General features: G+C 40.3%; 2 protein-coding genes across 3 annotated transcripts in view; both read right to left on the bottom strand.

Annotated features, from left to right (window-relative positions):
- Positions 1-17,912, bottom strand: part of LOC311053078 (homeobox protein Hox-A2b-like) — a 40,176-nt gene that overhangs the window by 2,096 nt on the left and 20,168 nt on the right. For both annotated transcript variants that reach the window (XM_084068468.1, XM_084068469.1), the window contains 2 exons: positions 1,033-1,184; positions 521-699 (listed from right to left, as the gene is read on the bottom strand). In XM_084068468.1, coding sequence (XP_083924594.1) covers positions 521-699; positions 1,033-1,046 — 193 coding nt within the window. In that variant the 5' untranslated portion in view covers positions 1,047-1,184. The remainder of the gene's footprint in view (positions 1-520; positions 700-1,032; positions 1,185-17,912) is intronic.
- On the bottom strand, positions 11,543-14,144 carry hoxc4a (homeobox C4a). Its single transcript, XM_084068471.1, has 2 exons — positions 13,496-14,144; positions 11,543-12,962 (listed from the first exon to the last, which is right to left on the bottom strand). The coding sequence occupies exons 1-2, from the start codon at positions 13,929-13,931 to the stop codon at positions 12,598-12,600; spliced, it is 801 nt and encodes a 266-aa protein (XP_083924597.1). The 5' UTR covers positions 13,932-14,144; the 3' UTR covers positions 11,543-12,597.

The following is a 17,912-nucleotide window of genomic DNA, read 5'->3' as shown; positions in this document are numbered from 1 at the left end:
ACAGATTTAGGCTATTTTGATGTTTACAGATGTTATGCCATTACAGTAGCTTTTTGCTTGTTGTCTTAATGAAATTTGGCATCAAGTGTGAAAGATTTGGGAGAAGGGAGCTTTTGGATGAACCATTCTTGTTTTATCTCATTGTACTAATATTTTCTGATTAATAGCAACTTTTCACTTTGATGAATCACTTACACAGTAATGAAATAAAAATAAAAACCTATACATAAAAAAATCCCCTCCACGTTAATCCAACATTAATGTTAGAGTTACTTTGTAACTTGCATATGGGATACTTGGTCCGCTCCTTTTCCCCCTCTACACCAAATCTCTTCACAGAAAAGAGCCGACCAACAAGCTCACAACATCTAGCCTCTGTGATCACGTGTAGCAATGGGACGCGTTGTGAGCTTGTAGATCTGATATTTTCGCCAAATGTTCTCCCCCAGAACAGGGATGCTGCTATAGCGTTCAAGTGGTTAACCTTGAACAGACACACCCAAAAAAAAATCTGAATTACCTGATTGATTTGAGTCAGTTGTCCTTGGATTCATCCAGGGAAAGATTAATCCTGGACGGCAGATGGTGAATGGACTGCAGCTCGTGTTCCTGGTGTCCACCTTGTCCTTGCCATGCCCATGGTCCTGATCCAGAGATTCCAGTGGGCACCTAAACCGCTCATCCGGGTTCAACCTGGAACTGACATGAACAGAAGAGGAGGTCATGTTTTGCTGGTTAAGTTGCATGCCTGGGCCTCTTCCTCCACTGTAGTAGGCCATGTTCACTCTTGGCACCTGTCCAGAGCACAGAGTAAAATTGTTGCTGTGCAGCTGCAACTGGAAAGACTGCTGGGGGTCCATACACCAAGCTCATCAACACACCCCAAAAAAATCAAACAATTAATCCCTCAACAGTGGTGAAAAGCTCTAGGTTGTCTGTCTAATGTCCCCCTCACAATTAAAGCTGAAAGCATACGTGCATAAAGGGAGGATGACTTGGAATAAGCATGTGGAACATTTGAATAATATTTACCAGAAGGGTGCCATGGTCACGTGGTGCCATCCTCCAATGACTGCACTCTGGAGTTAGCAAAATATTCTGCTGGCAACTTGAGGCGCCGGACGAGCTTTCTGCGATATTTTTTTCAGACAAGCTTTTCTATATGCAGCGAGCACTGCTTCACCCTACGGATAAAAAAACAAAACAAAAAAACAATAGAATATGAATACTGGGGAACAACAGTTCTAATCAATATGCAATTTCTGAGAGGGTGAGAGAACAGCAGAAATGTGTTTAGGCTATATGGGGAGAGAAATTGACAGAGGGTTTGTGTGTGTGTGTGTGTGTGTGTGTGTGTGTGTGTGTGTGTGTGTGTGTGTGTGTGTGTGTGTGTGTGTGTGTGTGAGCGCGCGCGCGCCGCGCCCGCGCGCTGCGTGCGTGTGTGAAAGAGAGAGAGAGGAGAGGAGAGTGGAGAGAGAGCTCATAACCGACCGAGTGATTAGAAACTAACTTAGAGCTCATTTCACTCTGTAATTCTTTTTGACAGGACACTTTTTTAGGAGAAGCCGAGGCTTGAAACTTCCCCTTCCGAACTTGTGTGGTAGGTTACATCAAATAGCTAGTCTATAGTCCTATTACATTGTGTCTGGTTGTCTTGTGTCTGAGCCTATACATGCAATCTGTCTCAACAATTAATAGCCTAATTTGTTTGAATATTTTTTTGAATGTGAGAAGGAAAAGCGTTGTGGGATGTTATATCACATTATTAAACATGCTGATAAATAATTATGTTCATTGTGCATTTTTTATTCTTCCTAATTTCCCTGCTGTTCCTGTCGTCTGGTATTCTGGTCTCATACACGCTGCCATTTATTTATTTATTTTTTGTTTTATTAAGACTAATCGATTATTTTTGAATTGCTAAGTGTGTGCAGCGCATTTATACCTGCTCATTTAAATCGAAGACCTTGCCTTCTATTTACAGTATGCTAAAAGCTACCGCACTCAAAGTGTATAGCCTTCGACTTAATAGGATTCACTGGGAGTGGTCAGACAAAGGGTTGACAGTCATTGCCACACAAAGACAAAGGGGACAATCATTAAAGAATAGCTAAAAGGAATATACAGTATTTTTGCATTTATTATTACATCATGTGTATTGTGTTACATCATGCCTGCAGTGGGCTATGTCGGGCAGTGATCAACAGTAGCCTTACCCCACTGTTGTAAGAGCAAACCAAAGCAAAGTATTTTACATGGTTGGATGGACAAAGAGACAAAGAGAGCATTATGTAAAACCTCCTATGCGCTGGTTGTGGTACACTGAGGTTCTCAAAAGGACAACTAATGTATCAGTGCGTAATGCAATTAAAATGTGCATTTTGCAACGCAAACCATGGAAAATAAATAATAAATAATATTTGGTAACTATTTGTGTGCAGTCTGTACTCTTTATATACAGCGGCCGAGGCCTGCAGCACAATCACATTTTTCAAACAAATGTCCACTCACTTGGATTCCACAAGGCAGAACTCTACATCTAAACTTGAAGGACTACATCTAAACGAAGAAGCCATCCCAAAAAAAACAAGAGAATTCTGAAGAATGATGTTGGGTTCGTGTTACCATTATCAATCTATGCTGAAATCGGCTTCAGATGATATAGGTTTTTCGTCTGATGTTTCACCCCAGCAAGGCTGTCGAGAGGAACCCTCTCTAAACGTCTCTCGGGGAGTGATGGATTATGCATTCAGGGTTGACTATTCCGTTTACACCACACTGTCACCAGAGGTTTCTACCTGAACCCTCCACGCTTGAAATGTTTCCATTAAACATGGAATGATTTGGTTTGGAGGTTTGTCCAATCAAAGGACATGGGTGGACACGCCCACTCTGCCGTGCGCCAAGCCTTTGTGGCTGCGTAATGATCCACATGGAATTGATTTTTGTTGTTATTTTTGGAGTGAATTTTGAATTAGAAAAAAACACATTCTGTAAAGGTTTAGTTTTTAGTTTTGAAGATCAAAATACATGAATGGTTATAGGCTTTAAAGCTTAATAATAAACAACGCTGATGACATAATGTGGTGTTATTGGCCAAAGCGGGTATATAGGCCTATTTCCTATGGGAAATTACATTAGATAAGATAACATGGGCCTAAAAGTCACAAAGCTGTGCAAACGTTTACAAATTGGGAGATAGATCTAGATGTAATAGCATCTAATTGCATCCATTTATATTTCAAACTCCCAAACACGTTATATTATTATCATCATCTTCATCACCACCAGCACCATCCTCCTCATATTTGCTCGTATACTGGGCTGCATTAGGCATCAGCCTTTAAGTTGAATGAAATGGAAGAAAGTAATTAAATTGGGTTTGTTTTCCTTGCCTCTAACCCTTGAACACACTCTCTGAATTGGAGATAGAATCTATGATATACTAGCTCAGCAAGACCATAATTTAGCTCCTCCGCGCCTCCACCACAATTCTCCGTGAACTCTGTATGAACCGCCTCGATGGCAATAAATCATTTTTCTCTCTCGCACAAAAGCGCGCCGGTCGCTCTGGGTGTCAACCCTTTTACAATTCCTCCTTACCTTCTGCGCTCTCTAGGTTGCTGACACAAACAGCCAAAGAAACCATCGATAAACTCTTATTCCCCATACCAATAATCGATAGCGTAAACGCAAGAACTCAAGGCAATCTGTGCCACTAAAACAGACTTGGAGGACAATGTCGGAAAAAGTTATAAAACGTCCTTGCAACAAGTTTGAAGCCTCTCTGCATCACTGCACGTGCCAGCTTTCTGGCAACAAATTAGATATCTGTTAACCTTTTTAAACAAAAACCTGCATTAGTTTTCGGGGCTTCAACGAATGCATGGATCAGTTAATGTATTTCCACGGGACAGAGCTGGGCAGATAAGAGGAGACTGAGAGAGCCGGAGAGAGGACGTTAATGGGCAGAGGATGCTGTCGGTTAAAACGGTGCATACAAATGGCCCTGTCTTGGCAGAGCAAGGGGAAGATTTATGGGCTCAGTGCCCTATATTGCTGTAAACAATGCAGAGTGAAATGAAAGGACTGGAGTTTGCAGACTGCACTTCATACTTGAGGAAAAGACACGCATTGTCAACTTCCCAAACATGCCTGACTTTTGCATAAGCATATGTAAGCATGTGAGGCTATCCTTACATGTTGATGGGGCTGGTCAACATATCGATATTATATTGATGTTGTGAGACTAGATATTGTCTGAGATTTTGGACATCGTAATATCGTCATATGACGAAATTGATGTATTTTTTGGGACTTAATGATTTAATGCCCTATTTTATACTTTATAACTTAAAGATAGTGATAATACTGTAGCAGATCTATAAGTTCACTCAGTGCTTAGCATCAAGGTGCATTGTGAGCTTGTATCTGCTAAACATCTATGAAAATAGCTTACATCAATATTGTTGCTTGTAGATCTAAAATGTTTTGCAATTTTTGAAAATGTTTGGAAAATATATATTTTTCAAATGATTGTCACAATATCGGTATGATCAAAGTTGGTCAAAAATATTGCAGATTTTATCCATATCGCCCAGCCCATGTTGACATGTTATTCATTTGAGCCTGCATGCTGCAGCTATAGCCTATACTGTAGCTGTAGCATAAGCTTGAGGACACATAAAAACATAAATCCTAGTCTTTGAACCAATAAAGTGTCACACAGTAAAGGATGTGGCAGTATAACGTTCACTTCTCTGGTTCTACAAGAAAACTAAGCTCCAGTTTCCAGATATTTAGTGAGCTAGCAAGTTCAAAGGAAGATGGATTTCCATCTTTACAACTTCCTAGAATGGCACTAAGAGCAGCAAATACCAACACGAATGCTGTGGTTTTTAAGTAGTTTATGGTATTATAATTCAGCCTCTAGGAATCTTGACAAATTGGAAGTTAATAGTAGTTAGGAATGTCTTTGCGCACGCACGCACGCACACACACACACACACACACACACACACACACACACACACACACACACACACACACACACACACACACACACACACACACACACACACACACACACACACACACACACACACACACACACACACACACACACACACACGCGGATGTAACTGAGAATGATGCTAGAGGGTTTAAATGCTGATATAAACTTTCACTCATGCCTGCAGACAGAGGAAGCTACTATTAACCACAAGCACAGCATCAAGGGACTTATCAAATTGGCATGCAACTGGTGCACATGCAGTAAAACAAATCCGGAGTGTTCATTTGACTGAGAAAGTGTAAAAAAAAAAGATCATTTGGGTCCACTTTTTCCTGTCCAAAAAATAGCTGACGTACAAGTTCACAAGGCATTGCAGTGCAATGGGTTGGGAGATTGTAGATCGGCTATTTTCGGTGCATGACATCATGGCACGCAACCAAGGCTTAAGAGTTAAATTAACACTGCTGATTTACCGTGTGTGTGTGTGTGTGTGTGTGTGTGTGTGTGTGTGTGTGTGTGTGTGTGTGTGTGTGTGTGTGTGTGTGTGTGTGTGTGTGTGTGTGTGTGTGTGTGTGTGTGTGTGCGCGCGCGCGCGCGTGCGTGCGTGCGTGCGTGCGTGCGTGCGTGCGTGCGTGCGTGCGTGCGTGTGTGTGTGTGTGTGTGTGTGCGCGCAAAATAAGAACCAGCATCACTTTGGTGAACTAATCAAGTAAATTACTTAACCACATTAAACTATAAATGATGAATTGACAACGGTAATGTGGTCATAATATAATCATAAAAGTTATTAGATGCATTCAATGTCTCTCTCTCTCTTTGCCATCACCGAGGCTTCCAATGAATGAAGAAGAGTGTAATTTCAAGGTCCTGAGCGATGCAGCAAACAGGCCCATGACATATTTTTCATATATGCGTTACGGTGACAGCGTATAAAGGCATGTTTGTCAACGTAATCATTTCCTAATTTTATTTTATTTAAGAGTCTACTGTATTAGGTTTTCAAATTGCCCAACGTCACTTGATGCGACGTAAAAATAATAATTGTATTTCTCACATTAACAAGTGAATCATATTAACATGGTATTGTTTTAGTGAGTTGGCATTGTTTTAAAGTTAATTTAACAACATTACAGTTTGCAAACAGGCTCTCGTCTCTCTCTCTGAGTTTTCTGTCTTTCTTTCTAGAATTGTTTCTTTCTGTATGGTGGAGAGAGAGGACAGAGAGAGAGGGAGAGGGAGAGGGAGATGGAGAGAGAGAGAGAGAGAGAGAGAGAGAGAGAGAGAGAGAGAGAGAGAGAGAGTACATCTGCTCCCTTGGGTGAGCCGATGGGAGCAGAGATTTACGGATTTATGACACACCCACCTCTGGTCAATGCGAGAGGAGAGAGCCTCTCTGTCCCTGGAAAATAGCAAGCGTGACCCCTGTTTCAACTCTGCGCCTTTATGCAACTGCCATGACTGCCGTTTAAACACTACACACCATAACAATACTCTAGTCTCCGACGGTACACACACACGACTACTATCAAAGAGACACTCACCTGAAACAAATGGAAAATATTTTACTTTACCAACAATATGCCAGGTAATAAACTATAGCACCATCACAATAGTCGATAATTTTTTGGTTAGCATTTGGTCTTGTGCAAACAATTTGATGTGTTTGTGTAAAGTTTTTTTTTTTTTATGTCTTCCAAGTGAGATTCCTTGCCAGAGGCGACTATAAATCAACGTGAGCCTGCAGGAGTGGAATGTGAGCTGCAGAGAATCGTATGAGATTAAAAACCATCTCAAATCAAAGACGAGACGATCATGAGGAACATGCATTCTGATTTACTGTGTTCCCTAATGTTAAACAACGAACTTCAAACAAAACGCAATACATTTTTCTGGACGGTGCAAATAATACGACTACTAAAAGCTATTTCTGACAACACTAAATCAAAGTAATGGTCTACGTTAGGTTATATAGTAGACCAAAATAAATTACAATCAATTTGTTTTGTTTTTTTCTTAAAAGGAGGGGCAGGTAAAGTCACGAATTAACGAAAAATAATACATTTGTATAAAAGATGATAAGATGTTTTCATGTGTTGCCAATTATCCTCAAATGTGGCTGTACTTTTGTGGAGAATGTTTTGTTAATAGATCCGTTTATAGCTTAGTGAAGCATGCGGAAACATCCCTAACTAGCATGTTTATGGAGTGACGCGGAAAAGTAAACTGACGAGGTGATACTGAGAGCGCTGGTCTGTTCAATGTGTTTACATATTAGAAAAGTTTCCACTGCGTGGACCAGGCGAGAAGCCGTGCGTAATAGCCCAGTGTTTAGGCCTAATAAGAAAACACAAAAGAGTTATTTTAGGGCCGAGCAATATTATAGGCATAAATTAATGTTTGTTTTCCCAAGTTTTAGAACTTGAAGGCTACTCGTTTCATTCCTATATTCAATGTCGGCTTATGTTTAAAATTGGCTTTTGGAGAAAAAGATTTTAAAGGTATACAAAATGTTTGGAAGTTATGTTTAAAAAAAAAAAACATATTTATGTTATACACAAATGACATACTGTGTGTGTGTGTGTGTGTGTGTGTGTGTGTGTGTGTGTGTGTGTGTGTGTGTGTGTGTGTGTGTGTGTGTGTGTGTGTATATATATATATATATATATATATATATATATATATATATATATATATATATATATATATATATATATATATATATAATCTAACTCTGATTAAACACTCAGGAAGTTGCTGTTTATATATAATATTATAGTTATAGCTGTGACTGCATGGTAGAATCTGAAGTGTTCATTAAAAAAAATGCACTCAGTTAAATTATCACTGTGAAATGGATCCCTATGGGTCCATTTTACACTCTCAGAGTTAAATGTACACTGCAGATTTTGCTGTGTGATCTGATTCATCAGTTTCACAATGCAGGCTACCTATGCCACCACCCTGTCAGTGCTCTAAAGAGGAAATTCTGTCCAGTCTTGCTGTCCACATAAAAGCAGTGCCACGTGGAACCGGCCGTGTCTGGTCATGCCTATTCAAACCCAAGAAGTCATGAAATGGATATGGGTGATGCTGTGCTACACAGTGTTGTCCAGCCCAGCGTGTGAGGTTAAACACTTAAGCCCTGTTTTATACTTCGCCGTAGACGATGTCGCGTGAAAATAGTTAAAATATCAACTAATAACACCCTGTTCTGAACTTTTTCAGTTCAGAACAGCATTTTCAGTATTTTTGAACATTTTGAAACATAAAAAACCTAGAATGCCCAAAATAGGGGTAGCAGGAAGAGTGGGCACTAAGGAAAAGTGGGCACCTCAATGTAAAATTGGCTATTTTTCCCAAAATGTTAAAAAATAAAACATTTAGAAAATGGTCTTAAGTAATGTAAAGTATACATGATTAGAACATGCTTGAACATTCGGCCTAATAGGCCTAATATTTCTTCAATTGCTACAACTTGCTACAAAACCTGTATATCCAGTCATTTTGGGGCATAAACAAGAATAAAATTAGTCTGATAATGATGTACCATGCATGTTTTCACATCATGTAGCCTACACTTTACATTACTAAGGACCATTTTTCAAATATGTATATATATATTATAAACATTTTGGGCAAAATAGCCAATTTTAGATCAAGGTGCCCACTCTTCTTCCAACGCTAGGTTGAAAGTGGTTAAGAGCAATACTTGGCAGTGCCAAGTTCGTCGTGTAAATCAAGACCAAATTGTACTAATTCAAGCAATAGTTCTTCTATCGTTTTAAGGAAATACCATATTCAACCAAATAAGAATATGCCTCTAATAACAATCCTCTAAGATTTCGGTTTGATCTAATGTTTTTCTAATAATTATTTTATTACTGTTCTATACATAATGTATAGCTTTGGCGGTTCATAATGACTAAATGATGTTGAACAACAGTGACACACACACACACACACACACACACACACACACACACACACACACACACACACACACACACACACACACACACACACACACACACACACACACACACACACACACACACACACACACACACACACACACACACACAGTATTGTTGCGGAGGCGTCGAGTTAAGTGCAGAACGTGTGTTTATAGGGGGAGATTCCAGGGGGAGATAACATGGTCAGACAGACTCAGACCAAAACCTACATAACTTAGCCTACATGTAAGACAAAGTTCAAACTTGCCGGCCTTTCTAGACAGGGACACGTGCAGTAACGGCTGTGCTGGTCTGAGACCATTATCTTCTGCAGTCAAGACAAGCCCTGATTCCCTGAACTCAGTTTTAGAGATTTTACGCAAATTGTCCCTGGGGTTTGCTTATAGGCTTTTTCCAAATGTTAGTAGAATTATTATTAAAAGCAGATTTTACACAAGTTCGCTTAATTTGATATATAGCCTATTTAGCAGGAAATTGCAGGGAAAATTCACGAGCTACTTTTTAGATTGCAGTGCCTATAACACCCATCCACTGAGCAGTGACTGAAAAGTTCCAACTTCAGCTGGATTCAGAATACTTCAGAACACTGCTTGCTTAGGCCATATGTTTTGAATGCACTGGATGCATGTGAAAATAAGTAAATTGTGCTACAGTAAAATCCTAAGAGTTACGAGTAGGCCTATACAAATGTAACCAAATGGACCCTTGTGCATTTGGTTACATTTGTATACTCTTGAAGTTAAAGTAACTCTCTCAGGATTTTACTGTGTCGTCTACTGTCTCCCATTACACGTGACAGCATTAGCTCTCGCGTTACCACACAACCACCCTATTTTGGAAGTCCTGCAGATTTGTATAGGATGTCCTACAACAAGGATAAAGGGCGCGCTTGAGAAGAAGGGGACACAGTCCGAGAGCTGGCCGGCTCTCTCTCTCGGGTCACAATACGAAGAGTAACAATAGGGAGCAACACATTCAGAGATGCCCTTCTACAGGCCTCTCTCTACGGGCGCACAGCGGCAAAACCCACAAAGAAAGCGGAGGCCAAGGGGGAGCAACGAGGGTTACACACAGAAGGTACACGCACACGAGAGCCCGCCAGGTCACAGGGTTGGAAAGGTCGGCCATCCAGACTGAAATAAGCCTAATGGGACAGAATAACGTGTCCTCGAAGTGAACTCGGCCTTCTTGCAGCTCGCCCCAAACTTCAATAAAGTACCTTTTCAGCCTCGCGACATGGAGGCGACAGGGCCTAGAAAGAGATTGGAGGGATGCTGCGACCGAGGCGTGCACATTAATTTCTCTAATCTGTCCGGCAGCATAAAGGCTTCTGAATTCATTTTTCAGCGCCCCGTCTGAGAGCCCCATTCTAACGCCACTCCAGAGGCACGTCCATATAAACAAAAAGGAAAATGCTGCTTAAAGTTTTAGCAAGAGACTATACATTCCAAGTCCATTTAAAGTCTCACAGATTTCGAAACCGCGGCGTGTCTTTTGTCTGGTACATAATATTTGTGCGCATCAAAAAATGTTTGTTGTCATTAGAATTATATTGCAGCATAGATCACAATACTCTGTGGCGCAAGATTAATGACCCGGAATACCTCTCTCCTTTGTGCTCCCTCTGCCCCCCACCAAGCAAGGCATTTTATAATGTCCATTCAAGTCACAATTTCAATAATCTATCACATTCATTGCGCGTCTTCGTGCCTCAAGTAACGTTCCCAACCCAAGCATTCAGTTCTAAAACGATTGTTGCCAAATTGTAAAAAAAAAAATCAATGTATCGGCGTGAGAAAAAGAATGCAAAGGCAAACCAATCCTTTAAGGAAATACAGTTTGGTATGCTTCTGTCAGGGTTACAGCATAATAATAATAATAGGCTATACTACTAGTCCCATGTCTACAGTCGTAAAGACTTTAACAGTGTGTCGGCCCACTTTCCAGATGACGTTAGAGTGAGAGAGGCTTAGCGCCGTTTTTTGAAATTGTAGGTATTCAGTTTGTCGTCAGCTGCACATGACAAACTATATTTGGCAATAGTACAATGCAACACACAGTGTATACACAGTAAAAATCCATAATGTAAATTTAACTCTTGAGTCTAACTCTGGGAGTGTGCAAATGGAACCATTTTGTGCACTCCCAGTGAAATTGACAAGCAAAAGGCACAGCATTTGGTGAACACACATGAAGTAAACATGACGGCCATCTTTCCTATTCACAAGGCCTGTTTCATAACATTGGGCTGCTACATCACTATCTATCACTGTGTGTAACCATGCAAGACCACATGACGCATTATATTCAATACTATCTCTTATACACGACTTTATTTTTTCTTTCACATTTGAAAACTCCAGTCGCATAATGGTGTAATGGTCTATAAAAGCAGGGCAACTACTTAGGTTACAAAATGAATAAGAATATTTTTTTGACAACAATTTATCATTTAATTTCTAACACATATTTTGTAAAAGGGTTCAAAAGTATTCGGCATGCAGCTTTATTTTCCAAGTCAGTAAATGAGAATGGATTGGAGCCGGCTGGGATTCGTGGCACTGTCACAGATGCAGTGCAGTCTATATGGGCCTCAATTGGCTTGTCTTTTATGGTTAATTGAATGCCCTTCAGACTGATGAGGTTGCACGTATAATATGCACAGCACAAACTATTCCATTTGCAATTTTCCGTTTTCAGAAATGATCGGAGTCCATTTTGAGTGCAGGGCTAAACACACACATACAGGACTATCTGTGTTTACCGGGGCAAATGTCTCTACACTGGTAAATAAAGATGCAAGGTTGAGCAGCAGTATTCCATAAACACAGGCTGTAAAGACACAGTGACTTGTGTTTCCTGGATGAAAATGGTCAAATAGAAATACTCACACAATGGAAACTGTACACTTCTAAGGCGATCACTCCATAGCCAAAAACAATATTATACCTCAGCTGGCCATGAATGAAGTTCAACCCAAACGTTATGTAAAACTAGTAGACACTCACTGTTTTATTGACCAATATGATTATCACAATACACTAAACTCCGTTTATTGCATTTCACAATAATCTGCTTTTAACGGTCTAGAACACAACATCAACACCACAAAACTAAATTGTAAATCAAAATCCTGTTTTTGAAGTACACGAGGTAATTCACACATTGTTTTTATCCTAAACATACAAGTTCAAGATCAATGGTGTGGTTTTTCAGCTTTTTACCAAAAATAACTATAATAATAATGATTTCCTTCCAGTGTTGTTTGAAATAAATAGATTGTGCATTTCACCTTGGGCAGCAGGGCAAAAGAATGGCCCACAATAACATTTTGATAAAATGTACATTTTTTTCTACAATTTTTTTTCTCCTTCATTCAAAACATTTTTCATAAAAAACATCATTTTAATTCTGCTTCAAATAAATTAAACCCTGTGTCACGTAAAAATAATTCATCGGTATTCGCAGTAATCCATGCTATATAACATGCATTTTATATAACTTTGGACTTAAAGGAAACCGCAACAAGATACCTACGAAAACAAAATATATAATTGTTCTATAAATAACCAGTCCTTTTTTTTCCTATACCCAATCTTGACGTTGGTTTTATAACCTGGTAATATCCTCGCCATGCTGTGCTCCGGAAAGTTCGTCGGGTGTCGTCGCCCCAGCACTAGTGGCCGAGGCAGCGGCCACAGCGCCGGCTGCCGAGCTTGTGTTGGACCCGGTGGAGGACGAGGACGATCTCACTTTGGTGTTCGGCAGCCTGTGATCTTTTTTCCATTTCATCCTGCGGTTTTGAAACCAGATTTTAATCTGTCGCTCGGAGAGCACCAGGGTATGGGCAATCTCGATGCGCCTCCGTCGAGTTAAATATCGGTTATAGTGGAATTCCTTCTCCAATTCTAAGACCTGCTGTCGAGTGTATGCTGTCCTAGACCGCTTGGGTTCCGTCCCATTGTAACCAGACACTGGAAAAAGGGGAGAAGTGGAAAAAGAAAGGGAGACAGAAAGGGAGGAAAGGAGGTGTAAACAAGAATGGCCTCAGACTGAGATATGGGCTGAAAGATTTATTGGATATGAATGTTTAGCTGTTTGAGAAATTTAAATGGGGAGTTAAGAACTTCTCAGGGTAATGAGAGGACACTCACATCCAACTATGGGCTAAATTATTAATGCAAGATTACAAAGCTCAATCTTTTTTTTTTCTTCTTCTTATTCATCTCCCCCTCTCTCTCTCTCCATCGCGCAATACATAACAGCAGAAGCCACATGGTGATACGGCTGCCCTGAGTATACCTCGGCTATAAAATTTATGGTGGGTGTAATTACCAATGCCGAGTCGTAAATCCGCCTCAATTGTGCCATTTCAAAGGCTTCCCCGCTATCGGAGCAGGGGCTGGCAACGAGATGGGAGTCAGAGGGACTGATAAAGGGAGGGAAAAAGGGAGAGAGGAGCGAGAAGAGCAGGAGTGCAGGGAACATAAACACACAAGTTGCCTACCATTGCTGACGTGAATTTTCTTCATCCATGGGTACACCACGGGCTGCTTGGAGGAGGCTGAGCTGTTTGGGTGCTCCGGCGTAGCCTGGTTGCAGGCGGAGGTCGCGGCTGGCGGAGTAGCGGGGGACATGGATAACTGTGGGGTCTCACATGAGGCAGGTTGCCCTTTCCCTGCGAGCAGGTGCGCAGCAGAATGGGGTAGTCCATGTCCCCTTGGCGTGTCAGGTTCAGGGATGCTTGCACAGTTATACTGGCGGTCTTGGTAGCTCGCCCGCGGAGGATATAACTCCTGGTGATGCTGGTAGCCAGAGTCCCTTGCGCGGCTGTAATATTCTGGACTATGCTCTGGGATGTAGCTATTTTGCGAATATTCCTCGCATGGAGGAAATTTCGGATCAATGTAGTTAGACTCCATCAAATACGAGCTCATGATCATTAATTTCTGGAGTGGAAAATAATTTTTCTAGCTTTGTCGTTTTTCTGCTCCATAAAGCCCTCCTACTTGCGAGCAGCCCTGTAAAGTTACTTTTACCACGTGACCCCATGGCCCAATAGCAGAGTAAGAGGTAGTTCCCGGATAAGGAACCAGAGGTATTAAGCATACCTACAGTCGCCATTGTGGGCACAATCTCTCTCTCTCACTCTCCTCTCTATGTCTCTTTATCACACACACACACACACACACACACACACACACACACACACACACACACACACACACACACACACACACACACACACACACACACACACACACACACACACACACACACACACACACACACACACACACACACACACTCCCCCCTTTCTCTGGTTGTGTTACCAAGGTAATTGATCTAGGGGACAAAACTAGTAGCTAGTTGCTGACTAAGGAAATAATAAAGCAGGCAAAATCCACTGATCTCAATTATTCAAGGGGGACAATAGGTGTTTCACCAAGGATAAGATACAACAGGATACTAATCATTATGACTATAGCAAACAAAAAGGTAACCTACTAATCAGGAATAGCACACTCTTCCATAACAGTGCAGCAGGCTATGACACAACTCAAGACCCATTAATATTGCTTTAGTGTTTTGAAACGTATTTTTAATGAATGGTGTTTCAAAGTTGAATTACCCAAGTGGTTTGCATGAATAACATTTTATTTTGAGTGGTATAATGATCTGAGGAAACAGAGATAACTCCTGCATCTTGTCATAACTTCTCGTTGATTAGGCTACTATGAATGGGGTGGGGGGTAAGTAGGCAAAAAGCAGCTTCTTAAACAGCATTTGTTCAATAGAAAAGCCTTTCCCTATTTCGAATTACTTTCCTGCCTATGCCAGGCTTAATGATAACCTTATTTATATGCTTTTTTTCATTACAAAGTGTTAGACAAACAATAAAATGAAATAAAAAGGTTTGCATACTATATAATAAGATCAAATGAAATAGAATGTATCAATAAAAAGCTAGTTTTTAAAAAAGTTTGTTTTTAGCTGAAGTTTAAAAGAAGGTACAGATGTACCTGTACAGAGTATGAATGGTACACAGGAAAATCCTCAATGTTAATTTACTCTGTAGGTCATTCAACAACTTTGGTACCCTAGTGGCAAATCCCTGGTCACCTTTAGCTGCTAATCTAGACTTTGGAACAGAGCAGAGCTGTGGTGACCTGACAGTACACCCTTATACAAAAGTACAGCAAAGTCCTCAGTGATGAACATGGGATATTTTAACCTTACAGATCCATATGAGTCATTTTTGACACTGCCTGTGTTAACTTAAAGGTCCATTTGTGTGTACGTTTGCGGGTTTAAGGGAGGAATATGGGTTGTTGTCGGCTTGGGGCTAGTCCATTTAATGCCTTATGATCATTAAAATCTTAGAATCTATTCTAAAATGAATTGGAAGCCAATGAAGGGATGATTAAAAAATAATGTGGTCTCTCTTCTCCCTTTAGCTCCAGTTAAAACCACCTGGTTTGTTGTACCTGGTTGTATGTTGATAGGTGAAGGCTATCGTATCAATATAAAAGTAGCATATGTAACTGAATAAGTTAGTGACCACTTTCTCTGCAGTTTATTAAACCACATAGTTTTGCGCAACAAAAAACTGCGTTGCTGTTAGATCAACAGAGTAAAGTATAGACTAAACAAAGTGGTAGTGGTCTTGTAGTGGTCTTCAGGAATAAGTAATAATTAAAATCCCAATGATGGAGCTTTATGAATGCCACTCATTTACCAGAATGTGTTCTAAAGGCCAGGGACATTCAGCTGAAAGAAAGACTGCTGTGATTGAGACAGAATCAGCAAAGAAAGTGATGTCACATCCCAGGCAATAAGTATACTATCACTATGATGTCAAAAGATGTACAGCTTTAGAACAAATACTGTGATGTCACATGCTAGACTGTACTTTACAAGTGTACAATGATGTCATAAGCTGTACTGTATTTAAAAACGTTCTGTGATGTCATCAGCTGGACTATTTATAAATGTACTGTGATGTCACAAGCAGACATTAGTCAATACTGTGATGTCATCAGCTGGACTATTTAAAAATGTACTGTGATGTCACTTGAGCGGATATTAGTAAAAGTATTGTGACATCTGAAACCAGACATGTGGAGCATGTGTGTTCAAGACACTGATGTGATGCAGCGGTGCATAATCATGTCACATGCCTCACAATAACAGCGATGTAATATTATGTTTTGACACTTGCTTTGGCAATGTAAATGCATGTTTTCTCATGCCAATGAGAAAGAAAAAAAAACCAATAGAATATTGCCATTATCATATCAAGGACCACAGAGTTGTCAAAAAAAACTAGAAGTTTCTTATCACAGAAGGAGTTGGTAGTTAAACAACAGAACATTGTCCAGCAGTGATATGCTTTATAAACCTAATTAAAGAGACCGGACTTTACTGCTTCACTATGCTTCACTGGAGGGCTTGCATACAACCAACCATTGTTAAATTGAAACCACTGTAGCTCTCCCTTAACAGCATCAGTCTTTCACTTCCATTGACAAAAATGAGTGCTGCTGGCCATGTCTGCACCTCTCTCTCTCTCTCTCTCTCTCTCTCTCTCTCTCTCTCTCTCTCTCTCTCTCTCTCTCTCTCTCTCTCTCTCTCTCTCTCTCTCTCTCTCTCTCTCTCTCTCTCTCTCTCTCTCTCTCTCTCTCTCTCTCTCTCTCTCTCTCTCTCTCTCCTCTCTCTGTGTCTGGACCATGCTGCACCCTTTGCTATAGCCCAGATAATTTGTACCAAAAGTTACATTCAGGTGTAGGTGTTAGGATTATAAAAAGCACATCACTGATATTGCTACATAGTAAAATCCTCTGTGTTAATTGAACTCATATTTACACTCTGGGTTTAAGTCACACTTTCATATTATACTGTATTAACATGCAGGCTAGGTTTCCATATAGGCTTATAGCCATGTTTATATCAGATGTCTTCATCAACGAGTCAACGACACTTCATCAACTCAATAGCCTTCAGCTATACATATAGCTATATGCTCTATAACTATCCCCAGGTGGAGAAAAAACAAACTGTTTAAGCTACACAGTAAAATTCCCAGGGCTCATTTGTAACCCAGAGAGTGTAACTCAGTTAAATGGTCAAAGTGTACAGGTTGAATGAGAAGAACAGCCTTCAATGGTTAAGTGTAACTCATGCTGAACCAGCGACCACTTCCCATTAGAAGAATTATTTGTTTTCCTGGGTGTTTTCTGGAGAGTGCAAGAGGTTGATTGGATTATTTGGTAAGAGGATATCACACAGAGCCACATCAAGTGGCCTCACACTGTAACATGACCTGTCTTGTTTCTAAGTTCAACATAAGAGCAGAAACGCTCATCAGCATCTGGATGGCCTTTAACCAGTTTGCTGCATTGTGAGATTCATCTTGAGCAAAGACAATCAAAACAAGCAGCAGCAACAACAACAACACAGTAAAATCCTCAGTGTTAACTGTGTAGCTGTGTGGCAAAAATGACCTCTCACTCATAGAGTTAATACATTAACACAGAAGATGTTACTGTGTAGGCTAATAATTACAGTATAATAATAATAGCCTAATAATAATAACAATAATAATAATAATAACGTAGCCTAGTGGGCAAGGTATTAGATATGAAATGATCACTACTGTCTTTCCAATAGATAAGGAGCCACTGTGACAATCTTATCGGTCATCATGATACGAAATTCAAAGCACTGAGGTCTCCATTTCCACAGCCCATAATTACATAATACGGTGAAAACGACGGGAAACGGTATACTTCTATGTCTTTTCCTGTGTGTACAGAACGCGCATGACATTTCTATTACCCCTGGCAAGGATGTTAGAGGCGTTTTATAGAGCAATAAAAACCGTAAATCAGTCACTTTTAAACGACCTCTACGATCCTACGTGT

Source organism: Gymnoscopelus microlampas (genome assembly GCF_963454915.1).
Source record: "Gymnoscopelus microlampas genome assembly, chromosome: 10".
Taxonomy (NCBI): domain Eukaryota; kingdom Metazoa; phylum Chordata; class Actinopteri; order Myctophiformes; family Myctophidae; genus Gymnoscopelus; species Gymnoscopelus microlampas.
This window is presented reverse-complemented; position numbering and strand designations above follow the sequence as displayed.